This window comes from Pipistrellus hanaki (genome assembly GCF_964339955.1).
Source record: "Pipistrellus hanaki genome assembly, chromosome: 1".
In the NCBI taxonomy this organism is placed as follows: Eukaryota; Metazoa; Chordata; class Mammalia; order Chiroptera; family Vespertilionidae; genus Pipistrellus; species Pipistrellus hanaki.
Genome location: NC_140503.1, coordinates 146025655 through 146052564, shown reverse-complemented (window position 1 = coordinate 146052564; position 26910 = coordinate 146025655). Strand labels below are relative to the sequence as shown.

General features: G+C 50.6%; 1 protein-coding gene across 5 annotated transcripts in view; it reads left to right on the top strand.

Annotated features, from left to right (window-relative positions):
* The window catches only part of NFKB1 (nuclear factor kappa B subunit 1), a 130692-nt gene extending 112362 nt beyond the window's left edge, over positions 1–18330 (top strand). For all 5 annotated transcript variants that reach the window (XM_084901745.1, XM_084901742.1, XM_084901744.1 and 2 more), the window contains 8 exons: positions 5344–5545; positions 6049–6218; positions 6867–6969; positions 11299–11423; positions 12825–12891; positions 13250–13422; positions 14492–14672; positions 17475–18330. In XM_084901745.1, the coding sequence (XP_084757871.1) occupies positions 5344–5545; positions 6049–6218; positions 6867–6969; positions 11299–11423; positions 12825–12891; positions 13250–13422; positions 14492–14672; positions 17475–17632 (1179 nt within the window). In that variant the 3' untranslated portion in view covers positions 17633–18330. The remainder of the gene's footprint in view (positions 1–5343; positions 5546–6048; positions 6219–6866; positions 6970–11298; positions 11424–12824; positions 12892–13249; positions 13423–14491; positions 14673–17474) is intronic.
* Positions 18331–26910: the final 8580 nt, after the last annotated feature.

Here is a 26910-nt window from a genome sequence, read left to right as displayed (position 1 = left end):
CGTTTGGTTACAAATATTGAGACTCCAGGGTGCTAGAGCAAAACCCTGAAACCACCACCTGTGGCACTTCTGAGCCTTTTTTTTTTTTTTAATGTATTTATTTATTATTTTTTAATATATATTTTGTATTGTTGACAATATTACAGATGTCCCCCATCTCCCCTCCTTTGCTCTACTCCACCCAGCCCCTGCCCCCCCACAGCTTTCTCTACACTTCTGTCTCTGGGCTATGCATGTATTCATATAAATTCACATAATCTCTTCCCATTTTCCGTCCTTCCCCTCTGAGATCTGTGAGTCTACATCAAACTAAAAAGCTTCTACACAGCAAAAGAAATCATCATCAAAATGAGAAGGGAGCCGAGACCGGTTTGGCTCAGTGGATAGAGTGTTGGCCTGCGGACTGAAAGGTCCCAGGTTTGATTCCGGTCAAGGGCATGTACCTTGGTTGCAGGCACATCCCCAGTGGCAGGTGGTGCAAGAGGCAGCTGATGGATGATTCTCTCTCATCGATGTTTCTAACTCTCTATCCCTCTCTCTTCCTCTCTGTAAAAAATCAATAAAATATATATTTTTTTAAAAAATGAGAAGGGAACTCACTGTGTAGAAGAACATGTTCACTAATGACACATCTAACGAAGGGTTAAATTCCAAAGTCTATAAACAACTCAACAAAAAGAAGACAAACAATCCAGTTATAAAATGGTTAAGGACCTGAATAGACTCTTCTCCAAAGAGGGCATACTAAGTGACATGAAAAAATGTTCAACCTCACTAATCATCAGAGAGAGACAAATCAAAATGGCAATGAGGTTATCACCTCACACCTGCCAGAATGGCTACCACTAATACATCAACAAACAAGTGCTGGCAAGGGTGTGAAGAAAAAGGAACCCTACCAGTAAGTGCATTGCCTGTAGGAATGCAGACTGGTGCACCCACCATGCAAAACGGTATGGAGTTGCCTCAAATTAAAATTGGAACTGCCATTTGACCCAGAGATCCCACTCCTGAGCCTTCTGACTCAGGGACTCTCAGGAGAATACAGGCCAATTTTTTCCCGCCCTTCCCACTACTACTCTTGTTAGCGGGCAAAGATTCTGGATCCCCTGTATGCTTTCTACATCTCAAACACACACCCAACAGCAACTTTGATTTGAGAGCTAGAGACCGCTAAGACTTGGACTCTTGTTTAGCTACTGTAGAAGTTCTCTGTTAACTATTCTTGATGAGAAATTGAGCAGTTCTCTAAGTAATTTGGATTATTTGGCAATTGTCTTAAACATTCTCCCAAAATACCTTTCTTCGTACATTTCTGTGGCCATCTGTCATGATCACTTCTCTCTCCCCACCCACCCTCTAGTCACACGCAGAATAATCCAAGTCCACAGAACTAAGGTTTTACTGAAAATATTTCTGTAATCTATTCCCTTTCAACCCTATTTCCTCTCCCCTTCCTCTCACTCCAGTGTGTTTGATGTGGGTTTTTTATTTGCATATGTTCCAATAAAACATTAGTGGGGCTTTTTGTGACTGTATTTTTTGTTTTCAATTATGATAAATATAATATATACTCATAGTTTTTTAAAGGGCACAGGGGATGTACATTCCTTGGAGAATCCCAAGTTGCCCTCCCTGACAACATGCAAGTCTCCCAGTCCCACCCCCAAATAGAACTATTATGATTGTAAGTATTTTCTCATGTATCAGCTACATAAACATATAAGCTTTATTTTTTTTTTATTTTTCAATTACAGTTGACATAGATTATTATACACTATTATAGTGACATACACTATTTCAGGTATACAACATAGTGATTAGACATTTATAAATTTACAAAATGATCACCCTGAAAATTCTACTACCCATCTAACGCTATGCATAGTTATTACAACACTAGAGGCCTGGCACACTAAATCCATGCGCAGGTACAGTCCTCAGGCCTGGCCTGCGATCAGGGCCATCTTCCCCGATTGCCTACAGCTGGCCCTGCCCATTGCTGCTACCTACCTCGGCCCCTGTTTGTCACTGGGTGATCAGAGCCTGACAGCCTGGTGATGGGCCCAATAGGTTCACTGTTCCCACCGGTTTTTGCTGGCCCCACCTTTGCCGCAAGTTGCCCTCTGTGTGTGGGTGATTGGTGGGTTGGGGACCTTACCCTGGTGCAACCTGCATCTCTCACCACCCATTTTCCATCAGGCAATCAGAGCCTGCTGGCCAGGGAAAGGGACAGAGAGGTGGTCAGTGCCCTCATAGTGACCGGTCGAGCGGTCGTCTGGTCGTTCCACCCTTAGGGCCAATTTGCATATTACCCTTTTATTACATAGGATTTTGACTATATTCTCTGTGCTGTACTTACATTCCCATGACTGTTTTTAAAATTGGCAGTTTATATAGCTTAATTCCTTAAATAGGTAGATACTTTAGTATATTGCATATACAGTCTACATTAGGGGTGTCGAACTCAATCAGAGAAGGGGCCAAAATCTAAAATCCAGCCTAAATCGCGGGCCGAATGGTTTACTGAACAGTCATAAACTGACAATGTCATAAACTGACAGCGGAGTGCAGTGATGACAGCGCGGTGCGGGCCACATTGCAAGGCCTGGCGGGCTGGATTTGGCCCGCGGGCCTTGTGTTTGACACATGTGGTCTACATTATATTATATTTCCTTTCATTTGTACTTGGATGTAATTATAGATTCATACATGATTGCAAAAAATGTACCAGAAGGTTCCATGTACATTTCACCCAGTTTCCCCAATGGTACCATCTTATGTAACTATAGTTCAATATCAAAACCAGGAAACTGACATTGATACAACCCACAGATCTTATTTGGGCTTCAGTTTTACCTGTGTGTGGGGAGGTGTGGGTGTGGGTGTGGGTGTGGGTGTGGGTGTGGGTGTGGGCGCGCGCGCATGCGCACACACATAATTCTTCATGAATGTCTTTTTTAAATGCAAAATTGACTCTGCTATACATGCTCCTGGATTTCTGCCCTCTCTGTTTATGGGACTCACCCATACACCTGTGGGCAGAGCTGGTTTGTTGTTTCTAGTTCCTGAGGAGAATCCCATAGTGTCCATCTTCCACCTGTGATGTACCTGTTTCCCAGCAGAGGACACTTAGCCAGCTTCTTGCTTCCTACCTCCGTACACGATACTGCAGTCAGTATCCTCACCCTAGCCCCCCTGTGGATTTGTATCTCTCAGACTTACATTCAGGAGTTAGGCTGCTGGGGCATTTGTCTGCTTGGCTAGAGGAATGCTTGCATACGTCCACATGCCAACAGGCATAGCATAATTCAGTTTATGGGTCCCCATATTGTGTGATTCCTGGGTCCCCATATAGTGTGATGGTGTAAGACATAATCCTGGGGTTTAAGATCTAGAGCCTGAAATATCATAGAAAACTTTTGGTTGGACCATGGGAGAAAACTTTGAAAAAACAAAAGAACTCCTCTCTTATGATAAAGAATTTATAGAGGAGACTGAGGGAAGGTCAATGGGGGGGGGGGGGGAAGGAAGAGAAGGAGACATATGTACTACTCTTTGTAATACTTTAAGCAATAATTTTAAAAAAATAGCAAAGCATAAAAAAATAAAAAGAATTATATTGATGCTACAGATAATTCCTAATCTCTGAATGCTATAAGATCTTACCATTTCAGATCTTTTATTCTCATTCTGTTTTCTTTTCCCGTCTCCCCAAGTAGCATTCTGATGAATGGACAGCTTTTATTTACTTACTTGTTTATTTTTCAAGAGGAAGGCTTTTACCCAAGAGCCTACATATCTAAAGTTTTGAGGATATTATTCTATTTCAAGCCATGAAACAGTCCTAAAAGACCAAAAAAAAAAGGGGGGGAGGGGTGGAAATTTGGCAAAATATCCTATCTTGTTTCTACTGTATTAATCAGTGTAACTGAGACTTAGACAGCTGAGATCTTCCATCCAAGTTTCCACGTGCTGTGGGCACCCACACCAGCCAAGACCTTTAGCTGACTCTGCTATAGTAGCTGCTTCCTGAGAGGGAAGTTTAAATGAATTGTCACTAGACAGGCTGGAGTTCACAGGCTCTTGTGAAATAGACTGATTTGTATAAAAATATATTGCTGTCCTGCCACTGTGGCTCAGCAGTTAAGCATTGACCTATGAACCAGAAGGTCACAGTTCAATTCCCGGTCAGGGTACATGTCCAAGTTGCAGCTTGGTCCCCAGTGGGGGGCATGCAGGAGATAGCAGTTCAAAGACTCTCATCATTGATGGTTCTATCTCTCCCTCCCCCTTCCTCTCCAAAATCAATAGAAACATATTTTTAAAATATATAGATATATAGGTAGGTAGTTAATTAGGTAATAGATAGATTGCTATTCTCTGACCTCAGTTCTATGAAAGATACTTTTGTGATTGTTTGTCCTATGCATATTTAAAACACCCAGTTTTCAAAACATTTGCATTTGCTGAGATCCTACTTATGGGCAGAGTCTTTACCTACCTAGTAAGCTTCAGCAGGTCAGCTTGTTTGTTCATCTGAGCTCTCTTAGTGAGGTGGTGCTATTGTCTAATAGTCGGCAAACTCATTAATCAACCGAGCCAAATATCAACAGTACAACGATTGAAATTTCTTTTGAGAGCCAAATACTTTAAACTTAAACTTCTTCTAACGCCACTTCTTCAAAATAGACTCACCCAAGCCATGGTATTTTGTGGAAGAGCCACACTCAAGGGGCCAAAGGGTCACATGTGGCTCACAAGCTGCAGTTTGCCAACCATAACTTAGACTCTAAGTTATAAAGTAGATAAACCTTTCATACCTTTTATGGGGTCTATAAAGTTCTGTTGACTGATCTCATAGAGCCAGTCCATAGAACAGTATTTTTTAATTTAACAAATTTACTTCCCATATCAATATAACAGCACCTTTGTTCCTTGGTTTCTGTTGAGTGGCTCATTTAAACTTCAGTAAAACTGTAGCCTTGATTTGATTTGTTAACATGTGAAATTATAAGCTGAAGATAGAATCCTACAAGAATTTCAAGAATACTAAATTTACTAAGAGATGAGTTAATAGATCAGCAATCAGTAGCTGGAATGAGAAACAACAAAGCTGTTCAGAATGGTAAATGGAAAAATAATATTAACACGTGGCTAAAAGTCCAGTTTATATACTTCATTCCTCTATGATATGGGGAAGCGAGTCATTCCTTTGCAAAGGTGAGAAGTTAGCTGATCTGGGAATGAAAAAGAACCCAGTGCTCTGACGGCTGCCAAGCTGTGGGCTGTGAGTGCTCGCTGCTGACAGTGTTATCTCCTGCCCCCTCTCCGACTTCCCAGACGCCCTTGCACTTGGCCGTGATCACCAAGCAGGAGGCCGTGGTGGAGGACTTGCTGAGGGCTGGGGCCGACCTGAGCCTTCTGGACCGCTTGGGGAACTCTGTTTTGCACCTTGCTGCCAAAGAAGGACAGGATAGGATTCTCGGGATTTTACTCAAGCACCAGAAGGCAGCTCCTCTGATCAACCACCCCAACGGGGAAGGTAAGAGAAAACACACAGCATGGTATGACCGCCGCTATCGTCATTCTAAACGGTCAGTGTTTGATAAAATAGGCTTTTGTTTTATTTGCACCAGAGTGCTTTTAACCTTAGTCACCCGGAGTTATCATCTCTGGGAGAACTTCTGTTGCTCACCAGAGCTGATTCCTTCAGAGATGACTTGGGAGAGCTAGTCAGGAGAAGGAATGAGCAGAAGCCCGACAATACTGGGCGTGAACTGGAGAAAGCATCCTTTACTGCGAGAAGGTGGATTTGCCCACAGTGTCTCCTGAGAACATAGAGGGAGACTGTGGGTTTCCATGCACAACAGCTGACTTGCAGCACCTGGAAGGACCGGCTGGGACAGAGGCTCCCTCAGCACCAGACGGACTGCAACCCACCAGCCCTCCCCACTGTGGGTCAGTCTTGTCACTCCCTTCAGCTGCACGGAGGGCCGTCCTGGGACTGCCTTCCCGCCCGTGACAGTCCCTGTGCTCGGGCCGCAGGTCTCAACGCCATCCACATGGCCGTGATGAGCAACAGCATGGCGTGCCTGCTGCTGCTGGTGGCCGCAGGGGCGGATGTCAACGCGCAGGAGCAGAAATCGGGCCGCACGGCACTGCACCTGGCCGTGGAGCACGACAACATCTCCTTGGCCGGCTGTCTGCTTCTGGAGGTAAGGGATGCCCGGGTTTGCCTTCGCATTGAATTCCAAGGGCGATTTAGGAAAATCTTTTCCTTTTTTTTAGTTTCTTTATTGATTAAGGTATCACATATTTGTCCTCATCCCCCCAATTCCCATCCCAAACCCCTCCCCCTAACCCCCTGTTCTCCTTGACCACTGGTTAGGTTCAGCCTTTCTCCCTACATTCCACTCTTTTTAAAAAATATATATATTTTATTGATGTTTTACAAAGAGGAAGAGAGAGGGATAGAGAGTTAGAAACGTTGATGAGAGAGAATCATCAATCAGCTGCCTCTTGCACACCCCCTACTGGGGATGTGCCTGCAACCAAAGTACATGCCCTTAACTAGAATCGAACTCGGGATCCTTCAGTCCCCAGGCTGACGCTCTATCCACTGAGCCAAACCAGTTTTGGCCCTACATTCCACTCCTGTTTCATGTCTACACAAGGCTTCAGAGTCACAGCCTCAGACATTCCCATGGGCCCTGCCCGGGAGCTCTCACTGGGGGTTATTTCAGGGGCAGAGCCTGCCCCACAGGGCACCTGTGTTAGGAATACAACTCAAGGAGCCCTGAGGCGGGGGTCAGGGGGGCGAGCGCACCTTCACCTCACCGAGTTCTGTGTGGGCCGGGTCGCAGGGCGATGCCGATGTGGACAGCACCACCTACGACGGGACCACACCCCTGCACATCGCTGCCGGGAGAGGCTCCACCCGGATGGCGGCTCTTCTCAAAGCAGCAGGTAAGGCCGCTGGCAGTCCGCTGTGGAAAAGGGTATCGGCGATGCCAACCCAGCTGCAGCCCAGCAGCCCTGCCGCCCCCTGTAAGCCACAGACCTGCTGCTGCAAGGCGCGTCTCACTGTGACGGCCACAAAGCTCTGTTCGCACTAGCAATCCTGGGCTTTGTCCTGAGCGTCGTGTCAGTTTTTACTCCCTAATGCACCCATTTGTCGTGGGTTTGGGTTGTCAGTGGACTCCTATGACAACAGATCTTAAGCACCAATTTAATCCCTTCCAGAACTCTGAGCAGTACAGCATCATCACATCAGGAGTCCCCAGAAGGAGAAACGTGTTGGTATAAGAAATAATTCAAAGATTTCCTTTTGCAAGAAAGGGCTCTTAGGAGTTGAAGTAAGAGGAAAAAACAAACAGGACTATCGTGTATATTGAGTACTATTGTGTGTGAGGCACTAAAAATTAGTAGCATTGATTGACCTAACTCTGTAGGCATTGCACATGCACTGTCTCATTTCACCTTACTTAATCCACAATAACCCCTGGAGACAAATCCCATCAGTATCATTCCCATTTTATAGCCGAGAAAACAGACTAGAGAAGCTTTTTCACCTCAGTCTCAGGGTCCCAATAACTGGCAGAGCTATGACTCACGCCTTGTCAGTCTGAACTTCCAAACGTTTTTCTCCCTATTGTTTCTCTCCCCTGCTGTCTCAAGGATCTGCAGGTATTACTCCATTTAATCCTCTACTCCTGTGAAGTATGGAAAAATAAGACCTGCTCATTCTTGAATCTCTAGTACTTTGAATATTTAGAATCTCCAAGTCTATTTAATGAAATCGGTATTTCATGTCTGCCCAGATAGTTCAGATTTACTTGAGAGGTTATTAAAATTTTTTAGAAAGTAAATGCTTTATTAATTCAAGAAAACAGAGCAGGTTAAACACCTTCTTAAAAAGTTGAGTCTAGAAAGATGAAGGGACTTCTTTGGGGCACCACATTTTTCTGACAAGTAAAATCATATCCCACATAAATGTGCTGGCTTCAGCAGCAAGCATCCCGGCAGTCTTTTCTGTTCTCCTTTGTCTGCTTCAACTTTCTCTTGAATAAGCTTCTAGCTTGGTAAGTCAGTGGTTGCTTTTAAGAAATGCCTTCAGGCAAGAAGCTATAACCCTTTCAAAAATGCTTTATCTTGAATGCTCAGTATCCCATGGAAGGAGTGGCCAGTAGCAGTGTCTTTGGTAGATAAATGAGGAAACTCAGATGAAAAACCTGGTCCTGGATCTGGAGAGTATCATGCTAAGTGAAAGAAGTCAGTCAGAGAAAGACAGGTATCACATGACCTCACTCATATATGGAGTCTAAGTGACAAAATAAACTGGTGAACAGAATGGATCCAGAGATATCGAAGCATAGAATAGAGTGTGAACTCTCAGAGGGAAGGAATGTGTGTGTGTGTGGGGGGGGGTGGGGGGGGGGGGTAGTAATTAACCAAGAACTTTGTATGCATATATGCATGGCCCATGGCCACCATAGGCAGTGAGGGCCTGGGGCTGGTGGAGGGGTGGGAGGGGTTCTAGAGGGAAAAGGGGGACATACTTTCAACAATGAAGAATTATTTTTAAAAAAGAAATACTTAGTCTTGGGCTCAAAGTCATGAAGAAGGTCACTTAAGGAACCGACATAGTTCAGCTCCTCTGGTCTTTGGTCCTGTCATTGTTCATCTGAATTTCTCTATTATTTTCATTGTCAGCTGGCACTGCCTCGTACATGAGGCTAGGACTGGGATAATGAAATAATAAATAGCATCAAGATTCTCCTTTGACTCTCATGAGACACTCCCTATTAATTTTTTAATCTTTATTGAAAGTATTTAGAGATGTCCTCTTTTTCCCCATGGACCCATTCTAGCCCTCACCCCCCACCGTACCCCCCCTCAGGCCTTGACCACACTATTGTCTGTGTCCATGGATTATGCATATAGGCATACATTTCTTTGATTAATCACTTCACACACACACACACACACACACACACACACACACACGCCTTCCCTCTGAGATTCAACAGTCTGTTCTGTGCTTCTAGGTCTCTGAATCGAGCACTCCCTATTATTACAGTTAGCACGAGTCACATGTTCTCCCAGCAAGATAAAAACAAGTTCCTCTTCCCATAAGGGTGTGCTTCACTTACTGCTGTCCTGAGACATTCAGCTAAACTCCCCTTAAAAGAGTTGCTAAGACTTTGAAAAATAACTTGAGCTCTAATCTTGGAGTTACTCTAGGTGTTTCTTGCTGTGGGCTAAGAAACAGACTAGATTTTCTAAGATCAGCCTAAATTCTTCAGTCACTATCCATCCTAGCAGAGGTGTTTTCCGGTGTTTTTGTTCAGTGATCAGGGCCCTGGCATGCTGTACCCAAGAATAAAACTGAACATGTTGTCACTAGACAGCAAGCGTCTTTGTTCTTTTGAGCAACTAGGGGAGGAAGTTGAGACATGCACATAGTTGTGAACTTTAGGACTCTAATCCTGAGGGTGTGCCCTAGCACCTGTGAACTGCTGTTGTTGGTGCCTAAATTAAAGATGCATCATTCAGTCTATCCTATGGAGTTAAGTGTGAGAGTCAGAGTATTCCAAGTCTTTTGTTTTGAAAGTGTCCATGGATGTATAGGGTATCATCAGATACCTTTACAATCAAAATAAATTAGAAATTAAGAGACAGTCCCTGGATATTTCAGTAGAAATGTTTTACAGGTTTACTAGAGGCCTGGTGCATGAAATTTGTGCAGTAGAAAGAGAGGGATCCCTCAGCCTGGCCTACGCCCTCTCGCAGTCCGGGACCCCTCAGGGGATGATGTCTGCCTGCTGGCTTGTGGCTGGATAGCTTTCTGCTGCTGCACAGCCTGCTGCTTGAGCTTCAGCAGCAGCTGCAAGTGCACTGGGTGAGCCACCATGGTCTGTCCAGCAAACACCATCAAGTGGCTGAGTCAAGTGTGGAGGCAGGCTCACCCTGAGTTCCCTGCACTTTCCTGAGTCACTGAGTTGTTCAGACTGACTGCCTTCTACAGAGAACAGCACTGGGTTTGGGCCTAAGCCAGCAGTTGGACATCCCCCAAGGAATGTAGCAGTGCACCAAGCAGCAGGCAGCCAGGGAGGAGCCTGAATCGGGCCGGGTGCCGCACCGCTCGCACCCATCCCAGCCTGATGCATGTGCTGCCAATGCTCAGTAGTGCCATCGCAGCATCAGGTGAGGCTCCCAACACTGGCAGCTGTGCTCACCAGCCATGAGCCCAGCTTCTGGCTGAGCGGCGCTCCCCCTGTGGGAACTCACTGAACACCAGGGGGGCAGCTTCTGCAATGAGCGTCTGCCACCTGGTGACCAATGTGCATCATAGCGACTGATCGTTCCACCATAATGGTAGCTTAGGCTTTTATACACACACACACACACACACACAGACACACACACACACACACACACACTAGAGGCCCGATGCATGAAATTTATGCACAGGGAGGGGGTGTCCCTCAGCCCAGCTTGCACCCTCTCCAGTCTGGGACCCCTCAAGGGATATCTGACTGCCCATTTAGGCCTGATCCCAATAGGATATGGCCTGGAAACCACCACAGGCCCCTTGCCCAAGGCCATGCCCCCCAGTGACCCAAGCAGAGGCTCTGGTATGTGGGATTTATTTATCTTCTATAATTGAAACTTTGTAGCTTAGAGCAGAGGCCAGGGTGGGCCAGGGCAGATGGAAAGCTTGGCTTCCTCCATTGCCAGGGGCAACCCAAGCTTCCTGTTCTCTCCAGCTCTGTGGCCTCTACCATATTTGTTGGGTTAATTTACATATTTTCTCCTGATTGGCTGGTAGGCATAGCAGAGGTACAGTCAATTTGCATGTTTCTCTTTTATTAGATAGGAATAAACTAGAAGCCCAATGTACCGGGGGGGGGGGGGGGGGGGGGGGGCAGACTCAGCCTGGCCTGCACCCTCTTGAATCTAGGACCCCTGCAGGATTGGGACTAAACCAGCAGTCCCCTTGCAATCCAGAACTGCTGGCTCCTAACCACTCATCTGCGTGCCTGCCTGATCCCCCTAAATGCCCTCCCCTGCCAGCTTGATTACCCCTAACCACCTCTGCCTTGGCCCTGCCACCATGGCTGTGTCCAGAAGGACATCAGAAGGTCATCCAGAAGATATCCGGTCTAATTAGCATATTGCCCTTTTATTAGTATGGATAAGTAATGTTTATATATGTATATAATCTGACCCCTGCAGGCAGTTGGCATTGAAGAGGTCTGGGTTTGCCTAATACTGAGTAACTTGACTTTTCAGGAGCAGATCCCCTACTGGAGAACTTTGAGCCTCTCTATGATCTGGATGACTCGTGGGAAAGGGATGGAGATGATGAAGGGGTTGTGCCTGGAACCACACCTCTCGATATGGCCACCAACTGGCAGGTGAGTGTAGCCCCAGTGTTTATGGCAGCTCCGGGGAGGGTGGGGGGAGGCGGGGGGAGCTGAAGGTTCAGGAATGTAAGAACAGAGGGTCTGCCTGGGTCTTCATTCTCCAAAGCCCTTGCCTTTTACTTTTTAAGAAAGTCTCCTTATCAAGAGCTGGTTTTGTTGTTTGGAGATCTGTATGCCCCCAACAACAATCTGTGTGCTTATCTTAAAAAGCTTATCCATGAGAGATCTAGGTCAGCAGAGTTCTGAGTGTGAAGTGTATGCCTAATCTGATCCGAGTTAAGTTGTGAGAGAGGTTAGACCAGAGAAAACACATAGTTCACATTGGGAGGTACCCATTCTGAACCCACACCAGGATTACCTTTGTCTTCATTTCTGAAGAAAGAACAAATGCTACGGTTTGCTTGAACTTTTGGTAAGTGATTTCTCCAACATAGAAGGAAACTGGGGAGTCTTCTGAGGAGGTCAATAATATGAACAGAGTAAGCAGACTTAAAGCCTTCCTCAGAGTGCCACTCATCTGAGACCTGACAGTGAAAAGCAGGTACGAGGTCCTCCTGGCCCGGTGAGACGAGCCGGAGGGAGGAGGTGGGCAGCACACAGATCTCCAACACAAGGAAATGGACTTCCTCAGGCCAGGCGCTGCTCCACACCCAGAAACGGCTCCTGCGGCCCCTGTGGATTGGGCCGGAGCCCCGGCAGAGACCACACGGTTCTCCTTTTACATCGGAGCCTGGCTTTCCCAGAAGCCTCGCCACAGAATGCAGAAAGATAGCCCAGCTCAGGGACCCAAGCCTTCCTTCCCCGAGGCCGCCAGCAGCCACCTGACTGCAGAGGACACAGAAAGGCCTCCGTCGCTCTGGGATTTCTTTTAGTTTTAACTTAAGACTTTTCTGGCCCCTCAGTTAGAATGTAGAGGCTAGAAGGCTACTACCAGGCCTGATGAGCATTTCTGTACCTCTGCGTGAACAAGTTTATAAAACTCCTTCTCGTAAGCCTTTTCCTAGGGAGGGGGTCGGCGAGGGGCCACAGCTGCACAGCCTGAGGAAGGGCGCGCCTCCCTGCCCCCGCTCTAGGGGAGACCTCACGGACCAGCGACTGACCGAGACACGGCTGGCATGGCCGCCTGCACTGCCTCTGGCCCCTGCTCTCTCGGAGGCTGGGTTGGGCCCTCCAGCCCCTCTCAGACAGCTCCTGTGGAGTAGCCTCCCAGCCCCACAGCCCCAAAGGGCCCGCGTACCCTGGGCCATGGCGCTGACTGCTCTCTCCTCTCGTCCATCTTCAGGAACCAGCACCTCCCAAGAAGGACACGCTGAGTTCTTTATTTAAAAAAAAAAAAAATCCCTTGTGGCCCCTTTAATGTGCAGTTGTTCCCTGTGTTTTTTCTCCCGCCAGGTATTTGACATACTAAATGGGAAACCATATGAGCCCGAGTTTACGGCTGATGATTTACTGGTACAAGGTGAGTCCTCTTCACCAGCACTGTCCCCACACCATGACTTGGAGGGGGCGGGGAGAGCCGGCATTATCTGGATGTTCTGGGAAAGGCACAGTGGTTGGTTATCTCAGAATCAGGAGGGCCTGGAGGTATGAGAGGGAATAGCCAGTGGTAACCTACTAAAGCACATGCTGCTGGTGCTCAGCAGGGCTCCTGCTGACTCTCGGGGGGGGGGGGGGGGGGGGGGGGGGGGGGGGGGGGGGGGGAAGGAGCCTGGTGGCCTCCAGGGGGCACTGGAGGGTGAGCAGTGTGGCAGCCACCGCGCCCTCCAGAGTGTCCCTGTTCAGCCAGGACAGCCCTGTCTCTTCTTCGTTTCCTTCAGGAGACATGAAGCAGCTGAACGAAGATGCGAAGTTGCAGCTCTACCAGTTGCTGGAATTTCCCGATCCAGACAAAAACTGGGCCACTCTGGCACAGAAATTAGGGCTAGGGATACTCAATAACGCTTTCCGGCTGAGTCCTGCTCCTTCTAAAACTCTCATGGACAATTACGAGGTAACCCATCGCCTGACCTTGCTAACCACGTGCATTTGACTTTGTTGACGTCACTACTGGGCACAGCCCCTTCCCTCTCCCTTCATTCTGAGGAAGAAAATCCATCCTTACCCATGTCCTGAGGGTGGCCCCGGCCAAGATCAAAACCCTCTTTCCTGGGAGGCTATTTCCAGATATTTGGAGATTTTATGCAAAGATGACCCTTAGGGCCTGGGCCAGGTAGCTCAGTGAGTGGCAGCGCCGTCCCAATGCACCAGGGTTGTGGGTTCAATCCCCGTCGAAACACACACAGGAGACAACCAATGAATGCATGGATGGATGGAACAACAAACCAACATTTCTCTCTCTCCCCTGCTCTAACATGAATTTCCTTTTAAAGAAATTTTTTTTGAAAATGCTACCTAGAGGGTCAGGATGGTCACAGCACGTTGACGGCCCTAAATAAACACAACAGACCGTAATCAGTAGCCATGCCTTTCCTCCCCCGAGAGAAGGCCTGATCCCGTATCAGGACGTGGGATCCGCTTCCTGTGAGGCGACTCCTAGCAGAGCCGTTACCTGGTGACGTTCCCATTTCTAAAACAAGATCAAAAGGCACAGGGAGAAGTTATTTTCTCTGGAAAGCGGTGTTGATAGCTCTTGTTTCTCAGCGGTTTTCAGGGCCTCAGCTCCCACAGGGATACTGCACACACTTCGCTCTAGGCAGTTTCCCTGCCTCGGCCCACACACATCCCTCCCCCTCCCTCTCCTATCTCTCCCTCCCCCTCTCCCCCCCCCCTTTACACACACACACACACACACACACACACACACACACACACACTCTAAAGCACCTCTCTGTAATTTCCTGAGTGCTTTGAGCTGCAACAGGAAACTTGACTCAGAGACGGTGTTTTCTTAGACGCCCTCCTAGCCGACCTCTCCGGGACCATCTGGCTGTGCTGGTGAGGAAGCAGCTTGGAGAGGGAAGGGTGTAGGGTGGGGTGTGGTGTGGCGTCCACCGCGCCTGGCCGTTCCCCGCCCCGGTTTGCACACAAGAACATGCTCTTCCTTCCTCTCTCCCCTGCAGGTGTCTGGGGGGACAGTACGAGAGCTGCTGGAGGCCCTGAGGCAGATGGGCTACACTGAGGCCATCGAGGTGATCCAGGCAGCCTCCTGCCGGCCGGACACGGCCGCCCCTGGCCCCGCCAAGACCGCCGCGCAGGCCCACCCCCGGCCTCTCTCGCCCGCCTCCACCAGACAGCAGCTAGGTAAGGAGAGCCAGACAGAACAGGCAGCTGAGACAGTCTCCTGCCTCTCAGGCCGGGGTGTCAGGCCAGGGTGCTCAGGCGCTTGGGACGCGGCCTGTCCTCCCCGCCATTATCTCCCGGATGTACGGTTCCGGTGTCTGTCTCCACCCCGCCCTCTGGGGGCTCACGGTTCTCCCTCCTGACACCGCTGCTGCTCAGGTAAAAGGCTGTCCCCAGGCATGGTCACAGCTACATGTGAGTTACTTAGGTTCACAACAAATCCTAAGAGCAGCCTGTGGGTGGTTAAGGTAAATAGTATTTCTCTCATCTTTTAAATGTAAAGGAGATGGAGAGAGAGATGTAGGGGAGCAGCGCTGGCATTACTTACCCCCTCCCACTCCTCAGCCTCCCCCATGCTCAGGACACAGACCTTGTCTCCCATCGCTCTTGGCTCCGTCAGCCAGCCACGTAAAATATGTAATGTGATGGACTCTCTCACAGCCCGGCAATCCTCTATGTGCCTTCATTCTCCTACTCTCTCTAAGCACCCATCTCGTGCTTCTTCTTTCCCACCCCAGCATCCCTTCCCCTGCACTCCTGGCTTCTCCCTCCCGCTGGATCACCTAGCAGGCATGCTGTGGTCTCCCTCATTTTTCCAAGTAAAACAAAAGCACTCCTTGTATCCCACTTCCCCTTTATCTGCAATCCCTCTGCTCTCCACACAGCAGAGCTGCTCAGGAGAACCTCCAGAGGTGTTCTTTCCGCCTTCTCTTCTCCCCTTGACCCCGCCGTCGGACCCATCCCCCCTCCACTAGGTCTGCTCTCCTTCCGATGCCCAGCATCTGCACCTGCTCACCGTCCTTCCCGTCTTCTCCGCTGCTCTCAGCACACGTGCCATGGGCCATCTCACTGCTTCACAGGCTCCCCTCCTGGCTTTCCCACAGCGCACACACCTCGGTGCCTCCTCCCACGCCTCTGAAAACAGCCCTCCAGGGCCCAGCCCTGGGTCCTCCTTACTTGCCCTCACTTATAGGAGGCTTGTTCCCAGTTGAACGGAGCATTGGCCATGTCAGGCAGAAGCACTGCCACGCTCCATGAGTCCCAGACAAAGGCCTAAGCATTCCTTCAAACGCGCCCTGGTCCAAACCACCATTCAGCCAGCCCTCTCGTTTTTTCCTCTCTGCAGCCACCTCCCTCGTCCTGTCCCCTGTCACTGCTGGTCTCCATTCCTGCAGCAGCTCCTGATCAGTTTCCGGTTCCCTTCAGTCCATTCTTCATGCAACAGGGAGTTTTAGAAATTAGTGAGCACCCTGGCCGGTGTGGCTCAGTTGATTGAGCATCTTACCAAGGACCAAAAGGTCACTGGTTGGATTCCCCATCAGGAGAATCCAATCAGCAGGAGGCAGCTGATCACTGTTTCTCTCTCACATCCATGTTTTTCTCTCTCCCTCTCCCTTCCTCTCTAAAGTCAATAGAAACATATTTTTAAAACCTTAGTGAGATTGTGGTAATCCTGTTTCATACTCTCCAATTCATTCATCCACTCAACAGATCTTCCCTGCGCACATTCTGTGTGCTTAGCACTGCTGAAGACTTTGAGCAGTACAGGCACGTCCCTTCTCTATCCAATCCCCGTTTTACACGTGGCTGTCCTCTGCCCTCCCACCCCTCTGCCTGCTGCTCCGCTGTCCTTCCGCCCCCCTGGCTCACTAGCCCACCGGTCTCTGGGCCGGGGGACCTGCTCTTCCCCTTTTCTGCAAAGAGCCTCCGCTGCCTTGCTCCTTTTGGCCACTCAGTTTTGGCACCAGTGTCACCTTGTCAGGGGGCCCTTCCAGGGGGGTCGGGATGGGAATAGTGTCACCACCAGGAAAACAGCCCACATCTGCTGCCTTAAAACCTGATGTTCCTTCCGCACAAAGGAGTGGGTACTAGATGTGAAAAAGCATGAAGCCCTTGATTTGTAGTTATTATTAAAATACTTCACAGTTCCCAACGTATAAGAGAAACCCAATAAAGATTGAATGACTGGGTAAGTCGTTCAGTAACAAGACAATAGCCATGTCACTGCATTAGAGTCTTCATTTTAATATTGGAATTTAATATGTAAAATAGCATTTTGATTCAGGTATATTAGATTTCCATTCCTTTGATCACTCTCTCTATATAGGAAATAATTCACATTGTTCATTCAAATCCACAAAGACACTTCTCAGCAAGGAGATTCTGACCTAATTGTCCAGTATGGACTCATTTTCATCAAAATCACTTTATTTTTTGCTACCAAAGTTTCTTTGAGCCAGTGTATAGAGCTGAATAGCGTATGAGGTCCAGAAAGGTACTCCTATTTTTAGTTCCTGCTGCTTTCACCAATTTATTTTGCTCAGTTTCAGCAGTTTCCCCTACTTCAGCCTTAAAATAGGTAAGACAGTGGTTGGAAAAATACAGCTGGTTTCTAAGAAAGAAAGGAACCCGTTGCATCAAGAGAATCCAGGAAGGATTCCGATAAACAGGAGACCAGGTTGTAAGAGAGACGTGAAAACATTTGGCTAGTTTCGGTATCATCTTCACAGTTTTGGTATCATCACAGTTTTGGTATCATCACAGTGTATCTGTCACTCTGCGTGCTCTTGGCCCCTCTGCCCACCGTGAATGGCTGTGGCAAGCCGTCAGTGTGGGTGGGACATAGTGACCTGTAGAAGCTAATGGGCAAAAACCGCCCGCGTGCCTTTTCGGTTGAAACTCTGAGCTGGGAGGGAAGGAGAGGTCTGACAGGGAAGGCGGCCTGGTTCTGCCCCCCGGTGACTCCCCGCTGTTGCCCCTCAGACGAGCCCGGAGACGACAGCATCTGTGACAGCGGCGTGGAGACGTCCTTCTGCAAACTCAGCTTCACAGGCTCTCTGACCGGCGGCAGCCCGCTGCTCGCGCTGCGCAAGATGCCCCACGACTACGGGCAGGAAGGACCCCTCGAAGGCAAGATCTAGCCCGCCGGGGGTTTCCACACCCGGTCCAGCGAAGCCCTGCAGTTCGTTGGATTTGCCGACAAAAGGAAGAGACAGTGTACCCGAGGGACACGGGCCGGCCTGGGTGGCTCTGGACTGAACCCCGGGCCTCCGATAGGAAGCTGGCTGCCTCTTTTGGTTCTTGAGTTTCGGTGCGGCTCCCTGGCAGAGAGCAGCTACAGCCCCAGCCTCAGGCGGGGCTGGTGCCTCTGGGAGGGGGCGCGCCCGTGGGCCTCACCGGCTGCTTTCCCGTCATCGCCGCTGCCCCTCTGCTGCACGCCCGCTGTCACTGAAAGGCTAACGGCCCCCACCCGGTGTTCTCTCTGGCGGCCCACGGCACAGTCGTGCGTTCAGATTAAGGATTAAGAGAGTTCTTAATATTTTATCCAGGATATCTTAAATGGGGTATTTTGAAATGAGGGTCAGTGTATAATTAAAAAAAAAAAAAAATGCTTCCTGCTTTTTCTAATGTGGTTTGTCTCTGTGATTTGAAAAAGAACGTGTACGTGTCGATATTTAAACATGGTTACAATCAGTGCTGAAAATGGTATCTTCCCCCTTTTTCTGCATTTTGCTATTGTAAATATGTTTTTAGATCAAATACTTTAAAAGAAAAGAATGTTGGATTTATAAATGCTATTTTTTATTTTACTTTTATAATAAAAGGAAAAGCAAACGGATGGCCTTGTCTTATTGGGTCTGGACCGATACTGTTCTTGTCGCCGCAGGACCATTCCACAGCCTGGCTTTCACATTCCCATTCCCCTGGACCAGTGGTCGGCAAACTGCAGCTCCCGAGCCACATGGGGCTCACGAGCCGCTGTTTGCCGCTCTATTGACTAATGAGTTTGCTGACCACTGCCCTGGACAGTCAATATTTTGATCTTGAAATAAACAAAAGAAGAGTGTGGTAACTGGCAATGAAAACTTTGGGTTTGTAAAGTCCTTGCTTGGCTTGTTCCATTTGTATCGCCTCCCCTTCTCCTCCTCACGCCCCAGGGTGTTCTCACGCCCTCGTGGTGCACAGAGGATTGGGATTGCAGCATCCAATTGAGGGCCTTGGACAAGGAACCTTGCAGGGGCGCTCTGTGGAACCGCTCTTCGCTCAAAGAGCTGGAAATGAGGAAGCGGAGAAATGAGAAGTGCACGAGGTGCTGTGGTGGACACGGGGATGTGCCGGAGATCCCTCTTTCACGGGGGACTTGTGGGCCCAGCCATTGGGAGCACCCTTGGCAGACGGCCTCGGCTGTGGAGAGGTCACGCAGGTCACACCCAGTTCCATGGCAGCTCCATGTAACACTGATGGGCGTGCTGGATGAAAGCCCATCCCACCCAGGACACCGGTGAAGGGCTATTTGACCTCCAGAGCTGCCTCAAGGTGGCTAAGGTGCTATGTGGGTCTGCGTCCCAGCTTAGGGCTTCTCTCTGCCCGGCACTCTTTTTGCCCCTCCTTCCCACAGGGTAGAGCTCTCGGAGCTAGTGCTGACCAGTTGTGCACAGCATGCGAAGTCATTGTTTGTGAAAGCACCCCAGTGAGGTATGCACAGTGACCCTCAATTTGCAGATGAGGAAACTGAGGCTTCAAGTGTTGGAGGAGGCAATGGCGGAGCTGCTTCTGAGTTTACACCCAGGTCCGCTGAGCTCCAGAGCTCATGGGTTGCAGAATTACCTTGGTAGGATTAGAAAGTGGATTAAAATAATTGAGTCCAAAAGTAGACCCCAAAATATATAGGAGTTTAGTATATGATAAAGTAAAAGTTCAAATCAATGAGGAAAAGATGATTAATCAGTAAGTGGATGTTCCAACTCGTAAATTACTTGGGGGGGAAAAAATCTATCTGAACTCCTCCTGTGTTGTTCCTTTCACCCAAACAATTTCCAAGTCTATCAGAAATTACACCATAGAAATACTAGAAATCATGGACAAATAACCTTGAAACAGAGAAGGCCTTTCTAAGCAAGACTATTCAATGGTGTAAAATAGTTGATTTTACAGTGTGTCCCAAATGGATGAATTTTTTTTTTAATTCTTCTATTTTCTATTACACTGCCATTTCTCCATACATTCCAATTAATTATTCCAGTTTTTGAGAGTTGTGTCTTTAAATTAGAAAAAAAAAAAAAAAGAAAGAAAGAGATCTGACTTTAATTCTCCAACAAACCCATGCCTCCACTCCTCCAAGGTCCTCTGTGCCAGGTGGTCCTTTCCCCTCGGGCCACCACGAGGCCCCTGTTCCACAGGACCACACGGACACTCCTCCCGCCGACGCTGCCAGAGGGGGCCCACCCTTTCCCCGTGAACCTGGGAGGACCTGGGACAAGAATAGAAGCGATTTCCAAGCCCAGGTCGGAAAATGCAACGCAACTGCTGCCTCGTCCCCCTGAGTCACTCCCTCTTGGAACCCAGTTGCCATGTTCGGAGGGAGCCGTGTGGCCACGTGGCGGTGTCAGCCAACAGCTTCACTGAGGTCACAGCCGGTGCCAAATGCAACCAGCAGATGTGTGAGGCAGGGAAGAAGTAAGATGATTCCGGCCTCCAGCCATTGAGTCACACCTGCCTAGCCTTCAAGCTACCTCAGCTGACCTTGCCCTAGCCCAGCCAGGCTGCTCAGCCCAGCCCGAGCCCTACCCACATGGCAGCTCATGAGCAAATGAAGTAATGACTGATGGTTTAAGCCCTGGGTGCAGCGTCGATTGTTAGCAGGTCTCCAACCTGGCAGTTCCCCCACCAGAAGGTCACTTTAAAGAGAAGCTGACCTCAGGAGGAACAAAGAAGCAACTCATGCTGAGACTAAAAATAACATCCCCCTTCTCAGTAGGAAGCCGCATTTCTCTACAGTTCCAGAAGCTTCCTCTTCCTCCCACTCCCCCAGATCTCAGTGCTGGCCTGTGCCTCTGCATGCTGCTCTAAAGAAAAGGCCAGCGATGCCAGCTGTGCCTCTGAGGCCGGAGTCTTTCGTTTTGCACCAGCAGATGGGGATGCGTGCCAGGAGGCACGGGCTCAGGTGGAAAGCTGCAATGGGCTGAACTAACCCTGCCCTGAAAGCCCGTCTCTCGGCAGGAAGCCACTTAAAAATAGCTTCCTCAGAGCCTCCATCTCCTCGTGATGTCCCATACTCTGCAGGCCTAACCTAGGCTTTTTCAGGATCGGCAGTCTTTCTTTTTTGGCAGAAGGAAGCCCTGCTGCTGCTCATTCGCCCATCCAAGCGCCCTGCGGGAGTCACAGGTGGATGTTCCCGGCCTCCAGCAGGGGGTGCAGCCCCACAGACCGCCTTCTGCAGCTTAGCGGGAGGGAGGGAGGGGAGGAACCAGGCGGATTTGAGCGTTTATTACACGCCACCCCCTTTGCATGAATGATTCTGATATTCTCAAGAAAACCTTATCAGATACACAGTAAACCCAACTTTACAATAAGGAAACATCATCAAAATAGTAACTAGCCCGGAAGGCGTGTTGATCCTTGACCTATGAACCAGGAAGTCAGGGTTTGATTTCCAGTCAGAGCTCAGGCCTGAGTTGCAGGCTCCATCCCCAGTGTGGGGCATGCAGGAGGCAGCCAATCAATGATTCTCTCTCATCATTGATGTTTCTATCTCTCTCTCTCCCTTTTCCTTCCTCTCTGAACTCAATAATATATATATATATATTAACTAACTCACCCAACGTTCAAATTCAAATCTATCTGATTCCACAGCTTATTCTTTAATGTTGTCTGATGTTTGCAGAAAAGATGCTACATTTAAAAGAGAAGGAAAAATCCATACGAATCTGCACAAAGATGATGGACTTACACTCCAACCAAAAGACAAAAAAGAGAGTATTACGAAAAGTATACGTCACTTACATATTAACATGGCCTGCTTTTCTTCTCTAACAACAGGCTATGGATTTTTCAGAGACCGGACACCTGTGGTTTCATCACGTTCTCCTGATTTTGTGTTTTTGGTGGAATTTGTGCTTCCTCAGGTAATAGACTTGGGGAGGCACAGGAGTCAAGAGAAGATGAAAGTAAAATTCTGTTTATTTTTTTAAGAATCACAGAACTTGGAGCTGGAAGGGATTGCAAAGATCACCTACATAACTCACCCCTGTGGCCGTCTTGTTTAAACACCCACAATGGGAAAGCACCTCCTCATACAGCCTCCCGCCTACAGTCCGCTGCTTTGTTTCAACACCAGTTCCAGGGACAGCAAGTTCCGGTCCACTGGTTTCCTAGGTCGTCGGTTGGCTGAGGGTTGGGGGAGATACTGGGGAGGGGTTTAAAATTAAAAGAATGTCATTCTCCATTATTATGGATTCCAGTATATTTACAACAGCCTGCTTCCATTACCCTGGACAAGTGACCAGTTGCACAAATGGTTGGAGCGTCTTAGAATGAGAGGGATAGAGGGGCTGCTTCTCTCATCTATCAACTAGCTTTTCTATATCACTATCTCTTTTCAAAATGATTATTTCCTTGAAATATCACAACAGCCCTCAAAGAACAAGATTTCTTAAGCATCTGTTACATGTGAGGCACTACAATGGGTGGTCATCAATCATTATTTTATATTACTTATTCAAAAACCCTGTAAAGTAAGAATTTTGTCTCCATAGTACAGATGAGGAAACTGAGGCACACATAAAACATTTAACTGCAGGATCTACTGACACCAGTGGAGCATGTGCTAATGAAGCACACTTGCAGGAAGTGACAGGGCGGCTAGGGTATCTCTCTTCCACTTCGCCATGAAGGGATCCAGGCTGACAGGCATGCTGCCTCCCACCCTTCGCTCCCAAGGTCTTGCTAGAGGTCATGGTCCCAGTGAGCTGGAAGGACAAAGGAGCATAGAGGAGTGCATGTAGAAGTCACTTCCACTCGCATTGCCCTGGGGGAAAGCTTTAGGCCCAGGCCACACTAAGAGCGGGAGGCTACAGGGGCTACTTTTGTTCCCGTTATTTTTTTATAATATATTTCATTGATTTTTCACAGAGAGGAAGGGAGAGGGAGAGAGAGTTAGAAACATTGATGAGAAACATCAATCAGCTGCCTACTGGGGATGTAACCGCACCACAGTACATGCTCTTGATCAGAATCGAACCCTTGCGGCCCTTGAGTCCACAGCCTGATGCTCTATCCACTGAGCCAAACCAGTTAGGGCTTGTTCCCATTATTAGGAGGAGGGTTGATTTTGGTGAGCAGGTTCCAGTCTCTGCACAGATCAACATTCCTTACCTGAACGATGGTGGCTGAGCTTGAAGGTTCTTGTTAGTTCCAACCGGTGTGCAAACACTCACTCACTCTGAAAGTTGTCCGCAATCATGGTAAATGGCCCTCTCCAAGGGCAAGTTCATTTCCCAGGGTTAAGAATGGAAATTACATTGTAAGGACAAAGTCAGTTTCTCATCAGGAAATCCTCAGAGACGACGAAGGGTATTAGTCCAGGTAAATGGGGAATTCTAGTGAAGACTTGTTGTCCTGGCAATGACTCAAGGAGGACTCCTGCTCTGCAGCCTCCAAGGGACCATGGGCTTGTTGGTGTTTCGGTTAAGGTCCGCAACGGGCCATGGCCCTTGAGATCCCGTCCATAGGAGAGGGGCAAGCCAGTTCATCTGTGACCTGCAGAGGGCAGGTAGGGCTTTGATTCCCAATTTTCAGATGAATGGGAGAGGGACAGAAGTTGCTTCTTAGGAAGATACTGTTCTCCGCACCAGAAGACTCGCAGATAACACAGAATCCTAGGAGCCCCTCCTCCCAGAGTTGGTGCTGAAGATGCTGCGATAGAATCTGGAGGAACACAATGCATGGGGGAGTGTCAAACTCAGGACGGTTAGGCATTGATGCTGAGCACCATTCAACCAGGTTTAGTTTATTCTCTGGCAAAAAGAGAGTGAGGTTGTTGTTTTTTTCATTTCAAAACTGTTTTTGTCTTTCCCCTTCCCTTTCCTTAGGTAAGCACCCACAACTTATTTTTGCTTTAAAAATTTAAATGAGAAGCTTCATGCCATGGACTTCTTTTTTCCTTTGCAGAACACCTGTTTATCACTTTGTTCAAATATAAATGTTCCCTTTTGCTTTTGAAATAAAAGCTCTTTTGTAACTTTGATTTAAAAAAAAAAAAAACTTTTTGGAAAAAACAAAACCTTTAAATATGAATATTTTCATTTATAAAATATTTCAAATTCTATATAATAAAAGCCTAATATGCTAAGTGTCTAGTCAACCAATAAAAGCATAATATGCTAATGACTAGAGGCCCAGTGCATCAAATTCATGCACTGGTAGGGTCCCTAGTGGCTGTTGGCTGGGCACTCCCCCCCGACCCTGGCTGCCTGCCAGCACCAGGGCCTCCCTCCCTTCCCCTGTCCAGCCCACCCCCTGGTCGAATTCCTGGAAGAACTCTGGTAGAGGGGACAATTTGTATACTATGCTTTTATTATATAGGATGACATGCTAAGGCCACTCAACTACTCACTATGACATGCACTGACCACCAGAGGGCAGACAGTTGACTGGTCGACCATCTGCTATGATGTGCACTGGCCAACAGGGGGCAGACGCTCCAATCAGTAGGTTAGCTTGCTGCTGGATCTGGCTGATAGAGTTGGGCCAGATATACCCTGGAGCTCTCCCATGGTCCCTTTCTGGCTGGCCAACCTCCTGAGTCCCTCCCCAGCCCCAATTGTGCACCAGTGGGGTCCTTTGGCCTGGCCTGTGCCCTCTTGCAATCTGGAACCCCTTGGGTTTCAAAAGTAATCACTGTAGGGTTTCAACCGGTTTCAGCCCAATCCCACAGGCCAGGCTGAGGGGCCCTACTGATGCACAAATTCATGCACTGGGCCTCTAGTATTCTCATAACAATCTGAGAGCTATACAGGGAGGGGTCTCAACTCCTGCCATCATCCACGGAATGACAAGCATCTGATGTCCCCAAGGCCCCTGGGCCAGTATGAAGAGTGAGGACTGGATTCAGCCTTCAGTGCTCACCCTGCACTCCTGGGCCTCGCTCTGCAGTCCACCACTTCACTGGAGGGGTTGGTCACACCGATGTGCCCAGAGAGGGACTGCACAGCGGGCCCAGCACAGGCTCTGGTGGTGGCACAGCACCAGGAAGCCAGCATCTCATCAGCAAATGGACTGAGCAGCGGCACACGTGGCCCTGAGCACTGTCCCTGCGAGCTCCTGGGAGCAGCCCTTCTCCTTCCGCCCAACTCTCCTCCTTCTGCTTTGGGCCCTCAGCAGCTGTTTTTCCCACATCGGCCTGGTTCTGCCCAGCCATTCAAGCCAGGGCTCCCAACCTCTCCCTAGAGTGTCAGCAGAGTCCTGCTTCAGGGAAAACGGCCTGGCCCAACGTCACAGAACCAGACCCACTGCACGGGATCCACCCCTGCCTCCACCGCCTCCCCCTGCCTCCACCGCCTCCCCCTGCCTCCCCCTGCCTCCACCGCCTCCCCCTGCCTCCACCGCCTCCCCCTGCCTCCACCGCCTCCCCCTGCCTCCACCGCCTCCCCCTGCCTCCACCGCCTCCACCGCCTCCCCCTGCCTCCACCGCCTCCCCCTGCCTCCACCGCCTCCCCCTGCCTCCACCGCCTCCCCCTGCCTCCACCGCCTCCCCCTGCCTCCACTGCCTCCCCCGGCCTCCACCGCCTCCACCGCCTCCCCCTGCCTCCACCGCCTCCCCCTGCCTCCACCGCCTCCACCGCCTCCCCCTGCCTCCACCGCCTCCACCGCCTCCCCCTGCCTCCACCGCCTCCCCCTGCCTCCACCGCCTCCCCCTGCCTCCACCGCCTCCACCGCCTCCCCCTGCCTCCACCGCCTCCCCCTGCCTCCACCGCCTCCCCCTGCCTCCACCGCCTCCCCCTGCCTCCACCGCCTCCCCCTGCCTCCACTGCCTCCCCCGGCCTCCACCACCTCCACCGCCTCCCCCTGCCTCCACCGCCTCCCCCTGCCTCCACCGCCTCCACCGCCTCCCCCTGCCTCCACCGCCTCCCCCTGCCTCCACCGCCTCCCCCTGCCTCCACCGCCTCCACCGCCTCCACCGCCTCCCCCTGCCTCCACCGCCTCCCCCTGCCTCCCCCTGCCTCCACCGCCTCCCCCTGCCTCCACCTCCTCCACCGCCTCCACCGCCTCCCCCTGCCTCCACCGCCTCCACCGCCTCCACCGCCTCCACCGCCTCCACCGCCTCCCCCTGCCTCCACCGCCTCCCCCGCCTCCACCGCCTCCCCCTGCCTCCCCCTGCCTCCACCGCCTCCCCCTGCCTCCCCCTGCCTCCACCGCCTCCCCCTGCCTCCACCGCCTCCACCGCCTCCACCGCCTCCACCGCCTCCCCCTGCCTCCACCGCCTCCCCCTGCCTCCACCGCCTCCACCGCCTCCCCCGCCTCCCCCGCCTCCACCGCCTCCCCCGCCTCCCCCTGCCTCCACCGCCTCCCCCTGCCTCCACCGCCTCCCCCTGCCTCCATCATCTCCCCCTGCCTCCACCGCCTCCACCGCCTCCCCCTGCCTCCACCGCCTCCACCGCCTCCACCGCCTCCACCGACTCCCCCTGCCTCCACCGCCTCCACCGCCTCCACCGCCTCCACCGCCTCCCCCTGCCTCCACCGCCTCCCCCTGCCTCCCCCTGCCTCCACCGCCTCCCCCTACCTCCACCGCCTCCACCGCCTCCACCGCCTCCACCGCCTCCCCCTGCCTCCACCGCCTCCTCCTGCCTCCCCCTGCCTCCACTGCCTCCACCGCCTCCCCCGCCTCCCCCTGCCTCCACCGCCTCCCCCTGCCTCCACCGCCTCCCCCTGCCTCCACCGCCTCCCCCTGCCTCCCCCTGCCTCCACCGCCTCCCCCTGCCTCCACCGCCTCCCCCTGCCTCCACCGCCTCCCCCTGCCTCCACCGCCTCCACTGCCTCCCCCTGCCTCCACCGCCTCCCCCTGCCTCCACCGCCTCCCCCTGCCTCCACCGCCTCCCCCTGCCTCCACCGCCTCCCCCTGCCTCCATCGCCTCCACCGCCTCCACCGCCTCCCCCTGCCTCCACCGCCTTCCCCTGCCTCCACCGCCTCCCCCTGCCTCCACCACCTCCCCCTGCTTTCACTGCCTCCTCTGCCTGCACCACCTCCCTCTGCCTCTCTCTGTCCCTCAAAGGGCAGGACAGCCCCGAAGAACAGCTCCAGCCTTCTTTAGGTGCAATCCCTACCCCCGCCCCCCCACTCCTGTCACTGCCCTGGACCACCGCACCGGGGCCACTTTGCCTCCCCCAGGAGGCCCTATGTGCTGTGGAGGAGCGGGCACTC